Here is a 24,686-nt window from a genome sequence, read left to right as displayed (position 1 = left end):
GGCAATGAAAATGTAGAATTGGGAAGAATGTCAGATGCCAAAAATGTTGTGGGAGAGTAAGTTGGCAACACCAATCTAGGGATCATTTGGTAACCTGAAAAATAGTCTTACCTTAGTGCCAGTATCTAACTTCTGAAAACTTATTCTGATGAAATAATGAAGAACTTCCTCAAATATTTATGTACAGGAATGTTTGTTTCAACAATATTTTTATTTACAGAAATGTGGAGAATATAGAATTTCAAGCAATAGGGGATTGATGGAATGTGGATGGCACATCTATATGTTGGAATTTGATATAGGCATTAATATATTATGTTGGTGCAAAAGTTATGATGGTTTTTTTTCCTTTCCTTTCATAATAATATAATGTTTTATTTTATTTGAGATGGAGTCTTGCGCTATCACCCAGGCTGGAGTGAAGTGGTGCGATGTCAGCTCACTGTAACTTCTGCCTTCCAGGTTCAAGCAATTCTCTTGCCTCAGCCTCCTGAGTAGCTGGGACTACAGGCGCGCACCATCACACCTGACTAATTTTTGTATTTTTAGTAGAGACAGGGTTTTGCCGTGTTGCCCAGGCTGGCCTCGAATTCCTGAACTCAGGTGATCCGCCCGCCTAGGCCTCCCAAAGTGCTGGGATTATAGGCGTGAGCCACCATGTCTGGCCCTAATATAATGTTTTAGAAGAATATTTAATCACATACAAATGCATGATGGATGTAATTTCATATTGATACAAATTAGGTTACCATATGGGTGTCATTTCCTATTAATACAAATTAGGTATGATCCAAGTTAATATTTTAACAGTATGTGTTCACCTACAAAAATCACTGGATATGTTGTAGTGGACACATATCTTTTTAATTTCTTGTTTATTTCGTTTTATATTTTTCTTTGGGGGATGGTAGGCTGGAGCATATATTCACATTATAATTGGCAAACAAAACAATAATATATATTTTATAGTCCTTAAACACTAATAGTGTTTGTGTGAACATCTAAAATGGTTGTTCAATAAACATTAAGGAGTTTCTAATGATATCTCCATGATAGGAGTCCCTTATCTGGACATAAGCTTGGAGCGAGTTTTCTCAGTAGCAGCGCTATTGACATGTTGGGCTAGGTAGTTTTTTGTGGGTCCCAGAGGGTCCGGGGTGTAGGGGCTGCCCTGTGTATAGCAGCATCTTCAGCAGCATCCCTGGTCTCTACTCCACTCTACAGTGTGACAGCAAAAATGCCTTCAGATAGTGCCAGGTGTTCTTGGGGAGGCAACATGGTCCCCAGTTTACAGTCACTGAGTTAAAGGAACCGTTATCTAAAGAAAGGAAATTCTGAATTGTTTCAAGGTGGAAAGTGTCTATTGTGAAGTCCTACCTGTTTTATCATACCTGTGCTTGTTTTGTAGTTAAACATTGTTTCAACAGGAAACTAAGTTAAATATCTCTTGTTTCTCATTTTAATTTTTATAGCAATTGCATGAATCATCACATTTTTGTTTTTATTTTTATGGCATTAATTGTTTGTGTAGGTTCTGATCATAATGCGGTTGTTCCATGCCTTTTCCAGCTCGTTCTGCTGTGACGGGAAGCTGTGTCAACGATGGCGTGCACATTATCAGAGGTTACAGCGTCACGTCCACCCCATTTGCTACTGTGTGTGGGGATGAGATGCCAGCTCCCCTCACCATCGCCGGGCCTGTTCTGCTTAACTTCTACGCCAACGAGCAAATCACAGACTTCGGATTCAAGTTTTCCTATAGGATAATCTGTGAGTAGCCATAATGACAGAGTTCGGAATTTTCTTCTTTTCTGAGTAATGTATACAAAGAGTTTTCACTGCGATTCATACAGCATTAACTTGAAGATTCAGAGAATTTAAGGGAAAAAGATTGTCAGTGAGGTTCATGGTTAAAAAATACATATACACATTGTTTCTTAAAAAGAAGAGGACCTTTTTCAGGAACTTTGGCTAGAACTACTCTGAAAATCAAATGAAGAATTGACATTTGTTTTGTAATTTAATTTAAATAAATACTACTGCTATTTTTTTGTTTTTCTTACCTTACACAAAGTTGCCTGTTAGTCCAAATTATCCAGATGCCTGTTTTGTTTCCCCAAGTCATTTTGCTAATACGAAAATTAATATTTTATATATTTAGAAGAAATATAAGAGAATGTCTTTACAATCTGATAGGAAAGACTTTTTTAAAACACTATGCACAAAGCACAAGCCCTAATGGAAAAGATTGATATATTCAACTATGCTATAATTTACAACTTCTCTGCCTCAAAGGCAAAGAGAAAAGAGGAGCAACAGACTGGACAGAGGCATTTGTTGCTACCCAGAAAATTCTAAGATTGCATTTCCTGATCTTGAATAGTCTTTTCCCCTCCTGCCTGGTTAGTTTGCTGACAATATTTATGCACTATCTAATAGACATCTCAGCTGCAGTCAAACTGGCACACAAATCTTGTAACATCTTTCTTGAGTCTATTTCATCTTTGCTCCACCAAACCCATTGCTAAAGGTAGAAAGTTAAATAGTTTCCCTTGGAATAAATTATTGTTCCCATCCCCAGAGAAGACTAAAAACATGTATTTACTTCTGAAAAGGGCCTCCATAATTTGTTCACATCAGCTGCTATCGGCATCCTGACTCCCACAGTTTGTAAAGTATGACTACATATGGCTGTGTAGCTCCGTTGGCTCTAGCAGAATAGAACCACGCAATTAACGTTTCCTCTCCCGTCCTCTTGTTGAATAAAGAGAAGGATGGATTTGTTTTATTCTTTTGGCACAACTGCTGCTTTGGAGAGGTAAACTCCTGCTTTATATTCTTCTTCTCTTTAATCTCTCATTTTCCTACAAGGAAGTCGTCAAGATTCAATATATTCTAGTATAAGAGTCCCACTTAAAGAGTGTCGTTGATGTGAAGACTTCAAATGCTGATATTGTGCCAAGATGGGAGTTATTTAGGCCTTGATAAACTTCCAGAGACCACATAATTACGTATAAAGTGAAAAGGAGTGATTGCTACCCTTATCTGACATGTAATTCACTTTTACAGACGGACCTGGGAGTCTGAACACACAAGTACTTACAGGCACATAGAGAAGAGTGCTCCCTGCAAGGTGGGCTCAGCTGAGGCAAAAACAGTAAAGAAATAAAGAGCCTGACATGGCAGCCCCAATTTGTTCCTCATTTCTGGGGATGTAAAGTGGAACGTGTCCACTGATAGTGTATAAACCATGGAAATACTTCAAAATGCATTAACCCCATTATAATTTTAGAATCATAAATATACATAGATAGGTCTTTCCACTGCAGGGAGAGTGATCATCAGGAGGTACAATCTGATCCTCAAATGTAAACCCAAGCAAAAATAATCACTTTATATTGTGGATAAGAAGGCTTTATTACATTTTTATGTCTGTTGTTTTATTGACTAATGGGTCTAGCTCAAGGCTCTGAGCTGTTAATTGCTGGAATCCTGGAGAGGAATGGGCCTGGCCTCCTCCTGCTTGTTGAGGATTGAGGATCAGTGATATTAATACAAACTGGGGCAAGTTTAGTCCTTACCAGTCTCACAACTGACTGCAAATCCACCAGACTGGAGAGCTATGCATTTGAGCCCACAGAAGGAACTAAACTGGAAAGTTCCAAAAATGATTTCCAGTAGTTTACCTTATAATATTCTATCCCTAACAGAAGAGACAGGGACCTCTATTATTTCAGGTTTCCAGATCACAAACTTTCCTAGATCTGTACGCCCAGAACATCATTCTGGCCACCTTTTCCATACTTCGTTACTGTTGTCATCCCTCTCTCAACCTGTCAATGAAATACAGCGAAGTGATGGTGAAATGTTCCTTCTTGTCATTTTCACTCTGGCCATTAATTTGACTCAGACTGATTCCTTTCCAAGATGAACCTTTAAATATTCTTCCCTATTTCTACCCTCTTGCTGTCTTTCATCTTCCTTCCTAGTGGAAAAATCAGAATTATGTGTAAACACAGTGAAGGGAGATATAAGTCACTTCAAGAAAAATAATTATTACCTCTTTTAGGGAAAAATGTACAATAGTATAGAATCTCTTAAAATCATTTTTCCATGCTGGGACTAATCGTTGTTCTCTTCATATTCCCTTGTCTTCTGTTGCAGCCTGTGGTGGTGTGTTCAATTTCTCTTCTGGAATCATCACGAGTCCTGCCTATTCATACACAGACTACCCAAATGATATGCACTGTCTGTATACCATCACCGTTAGTGACGACAAGGTGATCGAGCTCAAGTACGTAAGACAAATTGGCTTTCTTAAGAAAATCCTTTCAGCATTATTTATAGAAGAGCCATTCCTTTATTGATGGAGGGCACTGATTCTCATCGGCAGTCTGGAGGGAAATCTACACGGAGGAATGATGTTCCTAGATGACAGTTCAACCTGGGAAATGACACTCCCCCTCTCCACACAAGCCGGTAGTAACTAAGGGCAAAAAATAAGCACTCACCAGTTAAAACAGTCGTTATAGTTTCCCAACAATTGTGAAGGAGCATCATAAAATGGATTGTCAAGGTATAGTAAGCCCATCTTGAAATCAAAGGAGAGAGGAAGGGCAAGAGAAAGCAGTTGCCATGTGTTGGGTATTTATTATACACAAAGAACTTTGATTCACACGTGCCGTAATTGTCTCATTGTATTCTTAAAACAGTCATATGAGGTATATATAGATTCTAGATTGGGAATTGTATAGATTATTCCCATTTCACTGATGAGGAAACTGAGGCTCAGAAGGATCAAATTGCTTTCCAAAAGTAACACACGCATGAAGAGTCAAAATGTGTATTCATGCCAGGCTTCCTCCAAACACCACATCCTCAATGTTTCCCAATACTGTCTCTCAAAGGATACATTTTCTTTTTTCTTTTCTTTTTTTTTTTTTTTTTTTTGAGAGAAGGTCTCACTTTGTCACCCAGGCTGGAGTGTAGTGGCACAATCTCGGCTCACTGCAACCTCTGCCTCCCAGGTTCAAGAGATTCTCCTACCTCAGCCTCCTGAGTAGCTGGGATTACAGGCAGGCGCCACCATGCCCTGCTCAGTTTTGTATTTCTGGTAGCGACGGGGTTTCACCATGTTGGTCAGGCTGGTCTCGAACTCCTGACCTCAAGTGATCCTCCCGCCTCGGCCTCCCATGGTGCTGGGATTACAGGCCTGAGCCACTGCACCCAGCCTCAAAGGATACATTTTCTAACTACTTAAGAAATCTATTTTTATACCTGTGTCAGAACACCTCTAAACTGATGCTATGAGAGAGAGCTTGCGTCGCTGGTCAATTTTCTTCCCAGTCTTACCTATTCCCAGCAAGACTGATGAGGGCGATGCAACCTCCCACTCTCCAGAATGATAAAATTCAAGACTGTTTTCACCTGACAGCCTATTTCAGTGATATACGTATGGCATGTAGTGGGAAACTCTGACAGTAGTATAGTTCATGGTCATGTAGGACTTTCCATACAGAAGCCTGATGGGCTAAGACCACACCTACCTACCTACCTACCTACCTCCCCTCTATTTGTCTGTGATCATTTTCTACCCTAAAGATTCTGTACTCCCTGCAGTTTACTTCCAGAGGCCTCATGTATCAGTTGGCTCTCCAAGTGAACAAGAGATGTCTTGATGAAAGACATCTCTCATCAAGCCTGATTTGGTTCCTGTATCAGGCGTTCTATAGGCTGGACCTCGAAGAAAACTGCAGCTCTTACCTGGACTATTTGTAGGAAAACAGAGTGTCCTTTAGGTCTTGGGGACAAAAGAACAGAAACTGTCAGATGGCCAGGAGCAGAAGGTCTGTGAAGTACGCCTGCACAGGCGTGGAAGTGTAACTGGGAGCCATTTGCTACTGTGACTCACTGTTTGTTTCTCATATGTGTAGGATTGATTATTGCCTTGTTCTGTTCAGGTTGCTTTAACAAAATATCATAAACTGGGTGGCTTATAAACAACAAAAGGCTGCAAAAGTCCAAGGTCAAGGCAGATTCGTTGTCTGGTGAGCTCCTGTTTTCTGGCTCATAGAAGGTACCTTCTTGCTGTGTCTTCATGAGCTGGAAGGGCCTCTTATAAAACACTAATCCCATTTGTGAGGGGTCCTCCCCCATGACCTAATCACCTCCCATAGGCCCCACTTCCTATACCATTAGCTTAGGGAACATATGAATTTAGGGGAACACAAACATTCCGACCACGGTATACACACCAACTCATAGAGGTATGTTATATATTCTCTCTCTCTTTGTCTATCTATATATATATATGTATGTATACAATCTAAATATATTTTTTCAGTTTTCAGCCTGGATCCTGGAGCTCACCATAATGAAATTTACATCTGCATGTTTATTTTATTTTACTTTATTTTACTTATTTATTTATTTGAGACTAGCTCTCACTCTGTCACCCAGGCTGGAGTGCAGTGGCGTGATCTCAGCTCACTGCAACCTCCACCTCCTGGGTTCAAGCGATTCTCCCACCTTAGCCTCCCGAGTAGCTGGGACTACAGGTGTGTGCCACCAGCCTGGGTAATTTTTGTGTGTGTGTGTGTGTATATATATATATACATACATATATATATATATATACACATATATATACATATATATATATATATATATACATATATATATTTAGTAGAGATGGAGTTTTGCCATGTTGGCCAGGCTGGTCTTGAATCCCTGACCTCAAGTGGTCCACCTGCCTCGGCCTCCCAAAGTGCTGAGATTGCAGGTGTGAGCCACCACACCCAGCCTACATCTGCAGGTTTAGAAAATTATTTATTGCGCACTAAGAGCCTACATTCTAGGAAACAGATAAGATTCTAGGTGTGGTAGAAGATACAGACATTAATAAAAGGCTCTCAAAAGATTCTGGTTACACAAGCTTTTCTGTCAATGGGCTTTTCAGATCTCTTCTGTGCTCTCCTGGGAAAATGATGTAAAATAAAAAGCCAAAGCAGATTTAAGTCCTCTTAGAAACTCAGATTTTATCTCTGTGGATTCTTTTTGTGGAAAATAAATGTGTTGTCTGTAGAGAATTAAAATGAATACAGTGTTGTTGGAAATTATCTAGCTATTGTTCTTCCCTGATCTTTTACAATAACATTAAATGTTAAATGTGGTAAAAGAAAATCAATACGGTTTTCATCTTGTTCCTCATCATCAGTCTGAAAACCTTCAACCAACCAAAACCTTTTAGAAAAAAAACCAACAATTTTTTTTCTCAAGGCTGTTAAAAGGAAGCATTTATTATATATTTTAATATAAATATATATTATTTAGTATATATTTTCAAAATTATTCCATATTATGAATTGTTTATTAGAGCTACTGCCAAAATAAATTGAAAATGCAGGCTGGGCATGGTGTCCCATGCCTGTAATCCCAGCACAGGGAGGCTGAGGCAGGCAGGTCACCTGAGGTCAGAAGTTCAAGACCAGCCTGGCCAACATGGCAGAAACCTCATCTCTACTAAAAAATATACATATAATTTAAAAAAATAGCCAGGCATGGTGGTGGACACCTGTAATCCCAGCTATTCGGGAGGCTGAGGCAAGAGAATCACTTGAACCAGGGAGGCAGAGGTTGCAGTGAGCTGAGATTGTGCCACTCTGTTGCACTCCAGCCTGGGCAACAGAGTGAGACTCTGTCTCAAAAAAAAAAAGAAAAGAAAAAGCAGAAGAACCTATAAAAATGAGGACAGGATATCAAATTTTTTTTTTAAACAAGTTTTAAAATAAGCTATAATAAACCCACCACAAAACTCTAAAGTAAATCCATGTAAGAAGCCTTGCTTGTTCAGGAACTCTAGAAATCGTTATTTGAAATGACAAAGAATGAGGCCTAAATTAAACACTGTATAAGACAGAGAAAAGTTAGGGATGCATCTGTCAGGATAGGTTATGCACATAGTAACAAACAACTCCACCTCACAGCAGCTTAACTCAACAAGTTGATTTCTCGTTCTAATGAGCATGTTCAGTGTGGCCTGGCATGGAAGCTCTGCTCATCGTGGTCATCCAACAACCCAGGCTGATGGAAGCTTCGTTTTTACATTTGCTTCCATGATCATCACTGCAGTGGGAAGGCAGTGTGGCAAAGCAAGTAGTCATTTGTAAAGCTTCTTCCGTAAAGTAATATGTATCCCTTCTGCTTACATTTCTGTGGTCAAAGCAACTCCTAGCAGCCATGTCAAGCCTCAAAGTGTGCCCCTAGGGCAATCCTACCAGTGCTGGGGAGGCAGAGAGCTGGGACCATGTGCAGAAGTGTCAGTGACCACCACAGAGGTCTTAAATGTGAATTTCCTGTTCTTCACCTGACCTTAATATAAACTTCATTTTAAAAGAGGAAAATGAGACTGTGAGGAGAATGGAGCTGTGATTCTAAAAGCAGCATTTCTTCTATTATATTAACATGCTTCCCATAAGTTCTACTTCATCTCATAAAATAACAAGGGAAGAGTAAATATGGTATTTTTAATGAGACCTAAAAAACTAAAGTATTGCTGGGATAGTAAATATCAGTTCAACTTGTCAAAAGTTGTTCTGAGATGGACTTTAATATGCCCTAGACTGTGAATTCCTTGAAATGTAAGACTGTATCTTACTCACTTTGACATCCCCAGCTGCTGTCACAGTTTTTGGTGTTTTGTAATTACTAAAAACAAATTTGGCTAAACTTTTGAACCGATCAGTAAAGTACTGTTTGATTTCTAATATTTCCTATCAAGTGAGTTTTGAATGCTCTACTGGTAGTTTTTTCCTTGTCATTTTTTGCAAGAGCTAAAGCTACAATTTAATAGAAGTCCAAATGGAAACATCAGTATTAACAAGGTACATTTCACAGGTTCAGTGATTTTGATGTGGTTCCCTCCACCTCCTGCTCCCATGACTACCTGGCAATTTACGATGGTGCCAATACCAGCAATCCCCTTCTTGGCAAATTCTGCGGTTCCAAGCGCCCACCAAATGTGAAGAGCAGCAATAATAGTATGCTCCTGGTGTTCAAGACAGATTCATTTCAGACAGCAAAAGGCTGGAAGATGTCTTTCCGGCAGACATTGGGTAAGAATTCTGGACTTGTAAATCTATTTTTCAGGACTGTTACCTTTCTGCTTTATTTAATTTCCCCGCCCCCCCCCCCCACTCCCACCTGATTATGATTGCTTTTCCTTGAAGCTTAGAAGAATATGCCATGTAAGGGCTTGGTTTTAAAACTTACGTATGACTTATTTTAATGTTGTAAAAAAATCACTCAACAAATGTACCCAGCACTTTGGGAGGTTGAGGCGGGTGGATCACCTGAGGTCAGGAGTTCAAGACCAGCCTGGCCAACATGGTGAAACCCCATCTCTACAAAAATACAAAAATTAGCTGGGCATGGTGGTGTGTGCCTGTAATCCCAGCTACGCAGGAGGCTGAGGTGGGAGAATTGCTTGAACCTAGGAGATGGAGGTTGCAGTGGGCCAAAATCATACCATTGCAGTCTAGCCTGGGTGACAGAGTGAGACTCTGTCTCAAAAAAAAAAAAAAAAAAAAAGGATCACTTTGGTAGCACAGTGGAGGAAGGCTAGAAGAACCTACAACATGGGAAGGAAGAAGCTTATGATAGAAATCTAGATGGGAAGTGTCAAAGCCTTGAACGGACCCAGAGGGGAACGAGATAAAGGGAAGGGCAGAAATCTGAGAGACAGAAGGCAGAATACATTGGAAGCACAGTGTTTGGACTCTGATGATATTTTAATGAGGACATGAATTGAGGATGACTTTCTATAGGTAATTTGTTGGATGATGGTGGCTTACGAGACTAAGATTTAAGGGAGAAATGTTTTATTTAATTTGGAGTATTTTAAGTTGGAAGACATGTTTAATTGGAGCTGTCTAGTTGGAAGCTGATGCTTGAGAAGGAATTTGGACTGGAGAGGGTGATGTAGGGGGGATAGGTAAAGTTAGGTGAGAGGATAAACTGAAAATATGCCCCAGATTACTCCCACTGCATGTGAGAAATAAATTATCCACATCAAACACCGCCGGTGAGAAATACCCATATCAAATTAACTCAGAATTTTGAATAATTTAAAATAAAAGGTAGTTAATCAATTACCTGTTTGGCTATTCTAACAGCATCGGTTACACAGTCTAAGATCATTAATATTCGACTCTGGAAAGTGTTTTGATCCTTTTCCTTTTGAATATAGATGTGATTAATGTTCTAAAAATGCACAACTCTCCAAACAAATCTCATACTCTGTGAAGACTCAGAAAAATCCAGGCAGTTTTCTGTAATAATAACCCTGATTCACTTTTCAAACTTTCTGTTTCTCCCATAGTGTGGATAAACTTCGTTTCTCTGATGCAAAATGGAGTTTACCTTCAACTTCTTGATATTGGGCATGTGAATTTTTCCGTGCAGTACTTGAGGAAAGCAATTAGACATTGTGTTTTGAAGGCTTCCCAGTAAACCACACACCTCAAGACAAATTGTATCAGAAAATCCCTTTGCCACCTCCCCTACTTAGCTGTCTCAACAGTAACTTGAAAGCAAGTCTCACGGGCAGTGAGAGAGTGTTGCCCTAACAGAATTGTGTAGGTGAAGTAGCATACAAAAGCCAGAAGGCTATTTTGAAAGAAAAATTAATTTTCCTTTGGAGATTTTTTTTGCACAAAAAAGGGATATATTCTTGCCTTTAGCACAGATTTTAGACCAAATGTCCTATGCCTGCATTTGCTTTGCTACCTTTCAAGTTGTTTTTCTTTTCCCTAATATAGTCTCACAAGAAAATGGTAATTGTTGTGTTAACAATCTCCTCACTGCTATCATCTTCATGAAGCTTCTCAAGTGAGCCAGGGTTCCCTAGCCTTATTAAATTACCATGTCTTTCCAAGCCACAAAGAAGACATTTTTAGACCTATTGTGATTTAACAGAAGGAAAAGTCTTACACTGTCAGAAGCATTCTCTATGCATGAGTCATTGAACAATTACAGTCACTTACTGTTTTCCTCTGGCCACAGTTAGAGAAAAGGTTTAAGTGGAGAATGTAGAAACGGAACTCCTTGCCAGCATTGTGTTACCCCTGTATTTCACGAAGATGATTTTTACCTCTTTTTCATCTGCATAAATGCCATCAGCCACGTGGAAATACTTCAAGTCATTGTAACTACTCTTTGATGGTAATGTTTAAGTGAAAACCTAAGTATTATGATTTTGCGTTGCAGTGGTCTTACAAAGCTTTCAAGACCACACTGACAAGTTTATTGATCATTCTGCATAACTTTTAAATTTTGTTTCATTTTGGTTTTTGTTGTTTGTAGTGAGGAGAGGGGGAAGGAACAATAAGAATAGCTTTGACTGTAAGGTTTATAGAGTCGTTTAGTTACAGCTTTGGATGAAGACAAACTTGGCTAATAGGATGCCCCTTTTGCCTCCAACTCATTTGTGTAAAACAACTCTGTCTTTCCCCCGAAGAGAGGGAAAGCAACTTTGTGGACCAGATAGTGGATTTTCATTTACAAAGCTGTTTGTTCAGCCTGGAAAACAATATCTTCACTTAGTAAATAATTGATGTGAAGAGGAGACCATTTTAGTCTATGACATTTCCGTTTCGATCTTAACTAAAACACTAAGTAGGGTTTTGCAGATTTGCTATTTAGATTATACACTTGGCAATGTTTTATGTACATCTGCTTCGATTTTTCAGGATGAAGAGATTGGCTTATATAATTATGTGACTATTAGGTTCATTTCGCCTTGTGCATTTGTTATATTTGTATTGCTAGTGAGTCACAGCAAATTTGGGGGAACTATCCCTGGTTGCTAATTACTAAATATGTAGTGAAATTGGGTCTCCTTTTTCCTCGGAACTTCTGCTGCTAGAGGCCCATATGCATGGATGCAAGGTAAGGAGAAAGCACATTTGGCAAGCAGGAGCTGATCTTTAACTGCAATGGAAATGTGCCTGCTCGTCTCCCCCCTGTGCTCCAATGCTATATGAATAATTGATCCTGAATGGCTGACAACCAGCAAAATGATCACACTGGGCTGCAGCAATCTGTGAAACTCTGAAATAATCTGCAAATCGGAGCATTTTTCTTAACCGAGTTCATAGTTTGCATCAGATTGTCAATGGCTTCTATGCTCCTATAAAGTTTAAAAAGCTGTTGGTTCTGTGGATTTGGCTAAGTGGGCATGGCCTGTAGGCAGAACGGATGCTTTTAAGTACCTTCTGTCCTGTTAACTTCTGCTAGTTTAGTTGCTGCCCCTTCCTTTACCAGCAGGGTCGGCTCCTGCCTTGACTCTGCTTATGTGTGTCCTGTACAAAGCACTTCACACTTGCAAACATATTTTTAACCATCAGAGCCTCCAGTTCTTCTTCCTGAGGGGGTCTCATACCAGAAAGTTGCTTGGCCTATTCACAATATGCACGTCACACTACACACCAAACTTCTACACATAGGGTTAGATCAGGGGCTTTCAGTAAACTTATTTATTTACTGTGCAGTAGCATCGTTGTTTCATTTTTTTTTCTAAAATGATGTATTCTATAACACTTCAGCAAAACTTCAGTGTAGAAAATGGAACTTGGCTCTATTAGATGGGAGGTCTGCAGGCATTTCAATTAGTGAGTTGCCAAGGAGAGACTGAGGGGTGTCCCCTGCAAGACAGCAGGGGGACAGACAGCACAGGAAGACAGATGGGGAAGACGCACCCTCAGGGACAAGTGGTGGCAGTGCCTGTGTTTCTGGAGTTGGTTCCTTCTGGTGGGTTTGTGGTCTCACTGACTTCAAGAATGAAGCCACGGACCTTCGTGGTGAGTGTTACAGCTCTTAAAATTGGCATGGACCCAAAGAGTGAGTGGTGGCAGGGTTTATTGTAAAGAGCAAAAGAACAAAACTTCCACAGCGTGGAAGGGGACCTGAACAGGTTGCGGCTGCTGGCTGGGGTGGCCAGCTTTTTTTCCCTTATTGCCCCCTCCCATGTTCCATTTTTGTCCTATCAGAGTGCCCTTTTTTCAATCCTCCCTGCGATTGGGTACTTTTAGGATCCTGCTGATTGGTGCATTTTACAGAGTGTTGATTGGTGCATTTTACAATCCTCTTGCTAGCTACAGAGCACTGATTGGTGCATTTTACAATCCTCTTGTAAGACAGAAAAGTTCTCCAAGTCCCCACTTGACCCAGGAAGTCCAACTGGCTTCACCTCTCACCTGGACTCAAAGCTCCCAGCCAGCCCCTGTTGCCCAGAGCACACATACTGACGACGAGGGCCACTGTCTGCCTTCCTCCACCTGGGGTATTTGTCACATGGAGAATGAGTCAGGTTGCATTAAGGTCAGTTCAGAGACCTTTGCTAAGAGACCAAGGCAAAAATATCCAAGCACATGTATAACAAGGACAGAATGAATTACAGTCCAACAAATGTATAAATATGTTCAGGTAGGCTGGGCACGGTGGCTCACGCCTGTAATACTGGCACTTTAGGAGGCCGAGGCAGGCAGATCACTTGAGGTCAGGAGTCCAAGACCAGCCTGGCCTACATGGTGAAACCCCGTCTCTACTAAAAATACAAAAAATTAGGCAGGCATGGTGGTGCATGCTTACAAACCCAGCTACTTGGGAGGCTGAGGCAGGAGAATCACCTGAACCCAGGAGGCAGAGGTTGCAGTGACCCAAGATAGCACCACTGCACTCCAGCCTGGGCGACAAGAGCAAAACTCCGTCTCAAAAAAAAAAAAAATGCTGGGCATGGTGGCTCACACCTGTAATCTCAGCACTTTGGGAGGCCGAGGTGGGTGAATCACCTGAGGTCGGGAGTTCGAGGCCAGCTTGGCCAACATGGAGAAACCCTGTCTCTACTAAAAACGCAAAATTAGTCAGGCATGGTGGCACATGCCTGTAATCCCAGCTACTCGGGAGGCTGAGGCAGGACAATCGCTTGAACCTGGGAGGTGAAGGTTGTGGTGAGCCAAGATTGTGCCCAGCCTGAGGAACAAGAGCAAAAAAATCCATCTAAAAAAAAAAAAAGAAAAGAAAAAAAGACATATGACCAGATGGAAAGAGCTGATTGATGCATGATATCATTGCCTGGTGATACGGCTTTAGAAAAGCCCTATAATGTTTTGAATCTCAATTTTTATCTACTAAAAAACTGATCTATTTGAAATATTACAACTGTTTAAGAATGTGATGGGGATAAAGCAGATAATTTCTGGAAAGCACCTTAGCTGTCAGAGTGAAAGACTCTATGTATTAGAAAGTAATATTGAAGTCCCAAATTTGCAAGCCCCCCCCAACCCTATTTCCAAGGTTGGGGGGTGGCTGAGGGTGGGGTGGGCAGGGATCAACATTCTCAACAGGACCACATCATGCTACCGTGATTTTTTGTTCTTTCCTACCCACTTTGCAGTGACACCTAACCGTCAAATCCTAAAGTACATTTTATAACCTAAATCTGAAATCAAAAGCTACATTCTGATTAAATCCTCAGGCCTTGCAGAGGCCTGGTGCACAATTGTTACTCCATCGATATTGTCCATATGAGTGATTTACAGAATAAATGGATAAATTGTGCCTACTTCAAAATCATATTTTATAATGAGATATAATAATATACCATATAGAACACATTAGATTTTATCTAGATTCAGCTCATTCTCAAAATTCAATCCTGGTTTATATAATTGTTGGGTAAGCTCTACACAGGGAGGTAAATTGAATCACTTTCATCCTCAGAGAATTAGGAATACCGGATCACACTCAGTATTTAGGTCATCTGTGTTTCTCGCCTGTGAGTTTTTGCCTGTTACCTTAACATCTGGAAAATGTCTCTCAAACACGCTAAATGAAGACAGTGGGGGTGGCAGGAGGAAGTTGAAGGGGATAAAAAAGAAGGAAACAGGAAAGAAAGAAAGGAGACAGAGAAAGCTGAAGAGAGTCTAGGGCCACAAAGATGGAAAACATGGTCACAACAAATGGAAAAAAAAATCTAACATGTCCAATTCAGACTTCTGCTTCTAGTTATTTTTAAGTTTCCCAGTTTTGGTGTTAAATTTAAACTTTGTGAGGCATTCTAAAATAGCTAAACAATACAAGAATAAACTTAAAAATTCAATGGCATAAAAAATATATGTATGTGTCTCTAGGTACCTCTTGGTGGCCTGATTGAAGTTGTCAGCTCACGTTACTGTTAGAAGTACAAATGTAATAAGGAAGTTGAATTATAACTTGAATAATTGGATAAATCACTGATCAAATAACTCTCAGTTTAGCAATAATGAGGGTATTGCTCGAAAGCAACCAAGGAATGTCATTTTTCTGGTTTCCTAATGTCATTTGCTCCCTGTGATGAAGTCTGAGAATGAGATGAGCTGAAACTGTAAACCCATTTAAAGAAAAACCCAACTAAGCTTATTTCCGCCCTTTTTAAGCCCTGTACCTTTTACTGGTGATTAGACTTCCCTTGGGGGATGATCCTAAAGACAAGGTTATCTTCAGGTTATTCTTTGTGGGTTTTATGGGGAAAGGTTTTTTGCTGAGCTGAGAATGTGGGAACAGGATAAAGAAACCAAGAAATGCTTAGTTCACCAAAACTTTACAAAAGCAAGTAGACAGGAGTTAAATACCAAATCAGCAAGAAGAAAGGAAAGGTTCTTAATAAACATATTTCAACACTGGAGTCTGTGCCCCCACCAATGACTAGATTGCCACTCCTGGTCTTGAAAGATGGGGCTGTCCTTGTGAAAATAAAACCACATGGTATTGTGGAGACCAAACTAAGTGATAAAATGGAGTTAATGGTAAATTATAGGATAACATTTTGAAAAACACTGAAGGGAACAGGTGCTGGGAAGAAGCACTAATTATGTGTAATCTAAAACACAAGACGCAACCTAGTTTTGTCGCAGGTAACTGGTTATTTTGGGTTAAATTATTTGTGCCCATAAATTCCCTATAATAATCAACATCCTTACTCAGATCAGCCTGGCTTTGTTATAGCATTCCCAGGAACATAAAAACAAAATATATGCAGTGAGCAATAAAAATTTTAAAACATTCTTTTGTTATAAATAAATTGTTAGGAAATATAATAGTGGGACTGTGTTCTTCTCTTCATTCTAATATGTGAAAAGTCTGTTAACATTACATGGTAGCTGTACATTTTGCTCGCTCACAAGTAAAGACTTGTCAGGAAATCCCAGGGCATCGTGAAAATCACTGCTTGTCCCTGAACCTGTGCGCTACCAGATGTAGCATGAGCTGCTTGATGTATATTACTTTATCTAATCCTCAGAGCTACCAGATGAGACAGGAATTACCCCATTTTACAAAGGACGAAAGAAGAATTTAAGAGATTAAGTAATTTGTCTGTGGTCCAGAGGGTTTGTAAGAGGTAAAGCCAGGCTTTGAACTAGGTTTGACTGTCCCCCAAACTCATGATCTTCTTAGTAAGCCTTCATTGCCTCTGTGGCAATTGATAAAAATACCCAGGGATGTGATGTGTGTGTGTGTGTGTGTGTGTGTGTGTGAGAGAGAGAGAGAGAGAGAGAGAGAGAGAGAGAGAGAGAGAGAGAGAGAGAGATGGAGTCTCACTCTGTTGCCAGGCTGGAGTGCAATGGCGTGATCTCGGCTCACTGCAACCTCCTTCTCCCAGGTTCAAGCAATTCTCCTGCCTCAGCCCCTTGAGTAGCTGGGATTACCCGCGCATGCAACCACGCCTGGCTAAGTTTTGTATTTTCAGTGGAGACGGGCTTTCACCATGTTGGTCAGGCTGGTCTCGAACTCCTGACCTCATGATCTACCCTCCTCAGCCTCCCAAAGTGCTGGGATTACAGGTGTGAGCCACTGCGCCCGGCCCGCAGGGATTCTTTTTAACAGAAATGTATGCAAAAGGGCACTGGAAGCAGGAAAGAAGGGATCTATGGTACTTGGATGTTCCGTGGAAGAAAGGACACAGGACTGTTAGAGCATGCACCTCAGAGAATGTGAGTCCTGAATTCTGGTGCAGTGGGTAAGAGGGTAAACGTGGAGCATCACATCCCAGATTCAAACTCAGTTTGTACATCTCAATGAGGTCGATCTTGGACAATTTACTTATCCACTCTGAGTATTGATTTTTTTTTTTTATCTGTAAAAACAGTACACTAATAATAATGACCTTATAGGGTTCAGTGATTAAATTAGAAAATACTTGTCATTCATTTCACATGCAAGAATTTTTAGCTATAAATAGTATTATTTTGGAAGGATAAGAAGGCATTCCTTGGCCAGGCATGCTGGCTCACTCCTGTAATCCCAGAGCTTGGGAGGCTGAGGCGGGCTGATCACCTGAGGTCAGGAGTTTGAGACCAGCCTGGCCAACATGGTGAAACCCCATCTCTACCAAAGAATACAAAAATTAGCTAGGTTTGGTGGCACACACCTGTAGTCCCAGCTACTCGGGCAGCTGAATCAGGAGAATCCCTTGAACCTGGGAGGCGGAGGTTGCAGTGAGTGGAGATCACACCACTGCACTCCAGCCTGGGTGACAGAGTGAAACTCTATCTCAAAAAAAAAAAAAAAAAAAAAAAAAAAAAAGGCATTCATTGGGAAAATGGAAAATCTATGAAGAAATAAAACACATGCACAAAGTTACAGGTGCATCCCATTTCAATGGATGCCGGCTAACCTGAACATTGGTAATGCTTTGGGGCATAAGGCAGAGAACAATAGGTGCTGAGAGAGGAGAGATATGCAAAGGCCAGACATGGAGGGCTCTGTATCATGTGCAAAGAGGAGCCAGTCATTGTTTTGAGCTGGAGAGTGCTATCATCTGGTCAGACTTATTTTAGAAAGCACATCCCAGCACCTGTGGGGATGATGTTTTGAAGCAGCATTCCAGGGAAAAAGTTAGAAAAGTATTGCAATAGTTTAGGCATGGGATGATAAGAGCCGTGGTACCATGAAAATAAAGAAAGAGACTGAAAGGAGAAATCCTCAAGATATTGAATCAATAACACAGTGTTCCATTTGAGAGAAGCGGCTTGGGGAGAAGAAATAATAATGCTCCTAAGGTTTCTGGACAATGTCTTGTGACACCACTATTCAAATGGAAAATTACTAGGAGAGGACAGTGCTTTGCAGAATAAAATAATAAAAATGTTGGGTTTTGTCTGGAGAATTTGATGCCTTTAGGATATCCAGCTAGTGTTCAGTAGGTAGTCAGATAAGAGAGTTAGAAGCTCAGTAGAAACATCTTGGCTGGAGTTTTGCTCTTTTTTATTTTGAAGCCATATAATGTGGCACATGTACATTTATAATTATTACATCTTTCTAGTGGATTGACTGATACCATTATGTAACAACGTTTTTAAATGCTTTTTACCTTAATTTCTACTTGTTCTGATTTAGTATAACTTCCATAGCTTTCTTTTGATTCATCTTTGCATGATATGTTTTTAAACCCTTTTATTTTCAACTTGTCTCTATCCTGAAGAATATATTTGGCTTTTGTTTGGCTATGCCTTTCTATTGAAGAATTTAATGTGTTTATATCTGATAAAATTACTAACAATATTAGTTTTAGATAGACCTTTGTACTATTTGTGTTTTGTTTGTCCCACTTCTTTTTGTTTTCCTTTAACTATCGTTTCTTTTTAAAATTAATCACTTTTTTATTACTCCCCTTTTAAAATTATTATTTATACATCCTGTTACTCTTGTTTCAGTAGTTACCTTAAAGATTACAGTATTCAACCTTAATATGTTAGAATCTAATTTAAAGTTGATACTTTTATCATGTTATAATCAATAATCAATCCAAGGACCTTGGAACATTTTAAACCCGCTTACCCACTTCCTGTCTTTTGTGCTATCTATGCCAAGTATTTTAATTCCACGTACATAATAGGTACACAAAACATTTTTATTGTTTTACACAATTACTAATAATGTAAAATTACCCTTGCTGTTATTTTTCTTTTCTTCCTGAAATTCTATGCTTCCATATGGGATTAATGTATTTCTTTTGGAAGACCTCTCTTTTATGTTTCTTTCATTGGAGATCTTCTGGTAGAAAGTGTTCTTTGTTTTTGTTTTTCGAAAATGACTTGATTTTCTTAAATTTTGTGGGATTCTTGCTCTGAGTATAGAGTTCTAATTTGGCATTTATTTTCATTCAGGACTTTACGATGCTATTCCATCATGCTCTGGCTTGTGTTATTTTGATTAGGAAGCCATTGCTTTCTATAACTGGGGACCCCCATCCCTCCCCTGGTACTGTTATTGTTGCTGTTGTTGTTATTTGATTTTATTTTAGCCATTCTGGTAGGTGTGTATTAATATCTCATGTGGTTTTAATTTAATGGTGAACAATTTTCACGTGCTTTTTGTCATCTATATATCTATTCGCTGGTGAAATATCTATTTATATCTTTTACCCATTTTCTAATTGAATTGTTTATTTTTCTACTGTTGGGTTTTGAGAGCTTTTTATCTATTCTCAATCAATGATCCTTTGTCAGTATGTGGTTTGCAAATGTTATTTCCCAGTCTATATCTTGCCTTTTAATTTTCTTGCCTTATATTGGCCTTTCACTGAACAAAAGTTTTTAATGTTGAAGTTCAATTTATCGACTTTTTCTTTTATAGATCATGTTTTTGATACCAACTCTAAGAATTCTTTGCCTACCCCAAGGTCCCAGAGATTATTCTGGTGTTTTCTTTTAAAAGTTTTATGATTTTACATTTTTCATTTGTGTCTATGATCCATTTTGAGCTCATTTTGGTTTAGATATGAGATTTAGGTGGAAGTCAGTTTTTTGCCTCTGGATGTCCAGTTGCTCTAGCACCATTGGTTGAAAAGGCTGTCCTTCCTTCATTGAATTGCATTGGCACATTTGAAAAAAATCAGTTGGATATATTTGTATAGGTCTATTTCTGGGTTCTGTATTCTATTCCATTGATTATGTGTCTAACTCCTCACCAATATCACACTGTCTTGATTACTATAGCTACATGGTAAGCCTAAATATCAGGTGGAGTGATTCCTCCCACTTCATTTTTCTTTGTGAAGTTGTTTTAGCTATTTGAAAGCCTGTGCCTTTCCATATAAATTTTAAAATAAAGGCTGGGTGCAGTGTCTCATGCCTGTAATCCCGGAGCTTTGGGAGACCAAGGTGGGAGGATCCCTTGAGGCCAGGAGTTCAAGACCAGCCCAGCCAATATAGCAAGACCCTGTCTTCACCAAAAATAACAAAATTAGCCAGGCATGGTGGCATTTGCCTGTGGTCCTAGCTAACTGGGAGGCTGAGGTAGGAGGATCCCTTGAGCCCAGGAGTTCAAAGTTGCAGTGAGCTGTGATCACACCACTGCACTCCAGTCTGGGTGACAGAGCAAGCCTCTATCCTAAAAAAAACGTAAATAAATAAAAATAAAAATAAGTTAAGCTTTTTGATGTTTGCAGAAAAACCTTGCTGAGATTTTTATAGGAATTGCATTAAATCTATCCATCAATTTGGGGAAAACTGATGTCTTTGCTATGTTGAGTTTTCCAATCCATGAACATATATGTATCTAGACTTATTTAGGCCTTCTTTTATTTATTACATTATTTTGTAATTTTCATCACATAAGCCTGTATATGCTTCATTAAGTATATACCTAAATATTTCATTTTTTTGTAATGATTATAAATGGTATTGTTTTTTAATTTTGGTCTCCACATGTTAATGGTTAGTATATTAAAATTTGATAGATTTTTGTGTATTGTTCCTTTATCCTGAGTTCTTGCTGAACTCACATATTAGTTCTAAGAATGTTTTTCCATATTACTTGGGATTTTCTGCAGCTAATAGTTACTTGCAAAAGTGGAAATTTTATTTCTTCCTTTCCAGTCTCTCTATATATTTTTTCTTGCTTTATTCTGGCAAGAATTCTAATACTATGCTGAGTTAGAGGGGTGTGAAATCAATATTGTTGCCTTGTTCCTGATCTTAGGGAGAAAGCGTTTAGTATTTCACCATTAATTATGCTGTTAGCTGTAGGTTTTTGCAGATGGTTTTTATCAAGTCAAGAAATTTCTCCTCTATTCCTAGTTTGCCAAGAGTTTTTATCATGAATGTGTGTTGGATTTTGTCAAATCCTTTTTCAGCATCAACTGACATGATCATGTCATTTTGCTTAGTAAATTATTTTTGTAATTTCCAAGTTGGAAAGAATGATTCTCATAAAATGCCCGGGGGCTAATGATGTATACATAGAGCATTTTCAGTGATATCTAAATAATGCAAGATAAATTAAAAGATAACGATAAAATTTTCCTTCTCCTAAGTTCTTTATACAAGTATTGCTCTTTTTCTATTAACTACAGCTACTGATTAGCTTGCTGAAATTACCTTTCTTTTAGTAAATTACCATTCTTTTAGTTTTATGATTCCTAAATATTACCAGACTAAATACACATTTTAATTTAGATTAAGCTGGGTTTCAAATTAGGATAACTAAAGTGAGTCAAATTAAGTGAAGCTGCTAAAAACAAACAAAACAATAAAAAACCTCATTACAAAAACTACTAACATTTTTTCTTGTAAAACATAAATATTATACCTGAAGTATTGTACACATTGGAGATTAGGGAGTAAAATAATAAACACTGTTTACTTTTAGAGAAAAAGACAAAACAGGTTCATCTGAAACCTAGTAGAATGTTTTTACATGAATACACTGCTTTGGGGCAATTGTGTATCTGCAGCTTTATAAATTACAGTAAGGCTGATTCCAAAAAAGGATAATGCATTTCTAGCCCTGCATCCCTGGGTGGTAGAAAGGAAGCTGTCTAGGTGTGCTCGCATTTCCCTAAGGCACCAGCTTTAAATGTCTTTGTATTCTGCTTCCTGTAGTTTCCAGTAAAGCTTCCTTCAGCTGCAGCCTAAAGCCACAGATGGCTTGCTGGAAACAGGAGAGCGCCTGAAGTCAAGCCAGTCTGTATCTGCTGGTACAGCACACTGTGCACCTTCTCAGTAGTGGTCAACCAGACAGGCAGAGATAGTATCCAGACAACCTCAGGAAAATGTCAGCCGTATAGAATGTGAGCCACAAAAATGTCAATTCTCCAAATAACGATTTAAAAATGTATCTGACTCCACTGAAGCCTTCGAGATGTTTTATCCGAGAGAACGTAACTATTTTTTCCCTTATCAGATTGATCCTGGCTTGAGCTTCACTCTGAGGTTTAGTCATTGGAAGGTAATAATTCAGGATTCGGTTACCGACTTTTAATTAAGTAGATTTAGACCTGGATCTCACTCCTTATTATGGGGTTATATTTCCAATATTTCTTTAGCCAAAACATGTATTTTCTCTGAAGAAATGGCTCTTTTGTGTGAGAGAGATATTTCCAATTCAGGGAAGAAAGTTAGAGTGACGTTTGTTCTTGGACACAGTGTGTCATCAGAGAGTGACTAACACACCTGATTGATGAGGCAGGTGCTGATGGATGAGAGCTGTCTAGGTGGCCCAAAAATGTGTAGTAATGAGGAAATGATGGATTGGTGATGCTAAACATATCAAGGTTAAGATGGCTTATACATTAAAAAATGCAATTTCAAAATATCAGTATGGTAAATATATATGACTTTCTGATGCATGGGACTCTATTTTATAGTCACAGAGGTCGCCCTTGTTTATATTCCTCCACCATTGAAACACAGAAAGAGCAATGTGGCAATAGCTCCTTTTGGGAAAGAACCCTTCTTTTGTTAATATTGATCATTACATTTTCTCAAAGACATATACACTTACATTTCATTTTGCATGGAGCAGTTTTGCTATATTTAAGCACTAAAGAGGGGGAATTAGAGCAATTGCTATTCCCTGCACTACACAAATAACTGTTCACTCATGTAATATGATATTCACTTCAAATATTTGATTATTTTGGCCAGGATTATCTCATGATATTTTTCTCCATGTTCTTTATTCTGTGTGTATATTTTGTGAATTGAACAATGAGCTCTATTATAGTTTGATAGCTTAAACAAGCTATTAATATTAGTTGTGTGTATTAGTCTGCTATTACCATGACAGTGCTACTTAACAAACCATGCAAAATTCAGTGTCTTATAATGAAAGCATTTGTTTTTATTACTTATGGGTCCACGGACTAGCTTGCCTGCCTCCGTTCCAAGCTGCGGGTTGGCTGTAGTTGGCTGTAAAGTTGAGTCTGGGTTCAAGTCTGCTCCACATGAATCCACTTTTTCTTTGAACCAGCAGTTACTCAGCACATGATATCTTAGTGGATCACAGGAGCACAAAGTCCTAGACAACAATAAAAACAAGAACAAAACGTAAGCACGTTTAAGGCCTCTGGCTGCTTCATGACCACTAACACTCATTCTAAAGCAAGTCGTAGGGCCAAGCCTAACATCAAGTGCACAGAAAAATATACTCTCCATTTTAGTGCAGTGCAAAGAGAGAGACTGAAGAATTAAAAATCAGCCAGTTAAGCTGGGCATGGTGGCATGCACCTGTAATCCCAGCTATTCAAGAGGCTGAGGTGGAAGGATTTGCTTGACCCCAAGAATACGAGACCAGCCTGGGCATCATAGCAAGTCCTCATCTAGAAGAAAGGAAGAAAGGAAGGAAGGGAAGGAGGGAGGGGAGGGGAGGGGAGGAGAGAGGAGGGGAGGGGAGGGGAAGAGAGATAGAGAGAAAGAAGAGAGAAAGAGAGAGAGAGAAAGAGAGAGAGAGAAAAAAGGAAAGGAAGAAAAAAGAAGAAGTGAGGGAGGAAGAGAGGAAGGGAGGGAGGGAGGAAGGAAGGAAGGAAGGAAAGGAGGGAGGATGGATCAGCCAATTTACCACTCAATCCATGGCAAACACATCAGTGATTTAAGGATGCTTGTTCTGGGGTTCCCTGGAATGTGGGTGTGCTGCCTTATGGCATTAGTCATAGCAGTAGTACTACAGAATAAGTGTGTGTAATGGCATTCACTGGGCCCAAGTACAATTGCCATCTTGCCCTTATGAACTTATTAGTAACAATTAATAAACAAGTAGTGATAAATATAGCTTGAATGTTTAAAAATAACATTTAGTTTTTGAAGCTGATGATTAATAGAATAATGCCCAGCAACAGCATTTTCCTGTCTACCTACCTCCAACTCTTCAGTGCTCCCACCTGCAGCCCTCACCACAGCAATGTCCTTTCACCTGGTCTCATCTCCTTCAGTCTCGTTCCCTTGCATGTAAAATGCTGGTTCTGGATCAGTTTTTAGATAAGACTTGATTAGCAAGTGCATCCTGATTCTACCACTTATTTGATTAAAAATCTTTCAACTGAATCCCATTAGCCACAGAACACAGTCTGACAGCCAAACTCTGTATAATCCAGCATTGAAGGCCCTCTATAGAAGACCCCATCCTGTTTTCCCAATCCTAATTCTCATTATTCTCCTTCATGTGCCCTATTCTTTTCTCAGAGTTATGCTTGCCCATGCATATAATGTAAATTCTTGCCCATTTAGCCTTGGATCAAGAGATTCTTTCAGGCTGGAATTGCCAATGCCAATTCCATTTCTACATGGTTTTATTCTATTTATGCTTCAAGACCCAGATCCAAATCACCTCCTCCTTGGAACAGTTGAGATCCTCATAGCCCAAAGTAATCT

General features: G+C 39.3%; 1 protein-coding gene across 2 annotated transcripts in view; it reads left to right on the top strand.

The window, feature by feature from the left end:
- The window catches only part of CUBN (cubilin), a 305,950-nt gene that overhangs the window by 250,730 nt on the left and 30,534 nt on the right, over positions 1 to 24,686 (top strand). For both annotated transcript variants that reach the window (XM_063781434.1, XM_024346234.3), the window contains 3 exons: positions 1,570 to 1,770; positions 4,165 to 4,294; positions 8,896 to 9,113. In XM_063781434.1, coding sequence (XP_063637504.1) covers positions 1,570 to 1,770; positions 4,165 to 4,294; positions 8,896 to 9,113 — 549 coding nt within the window. The remainder of the gene's footprint in view (positions 1 to 1,569; positions 1,771 to 4,164; positions 4,295 to 8,895; positions 9,114 to 24,686) is intronic.

The sequence above is a fragment of the Pan troglodytes genome, chromosome 8, assembly GCF_028858775.2.
Source record: "Pan troglodytes isolate AG18354 chromosome 8, NHGRI_mPanTro3-v2.0_pri, whole genome shotgun sequence".
Lineage (NCBI taxonomy): Eukaryota > Metazoa > Chordata > Mammalia > Primates > Hominidae > Pan > Pan troglodytes.
Note: the sequence above shows the minus strand (reverse complement) of the source record. Positions and strands in the feature narration are given on the sequence as shown.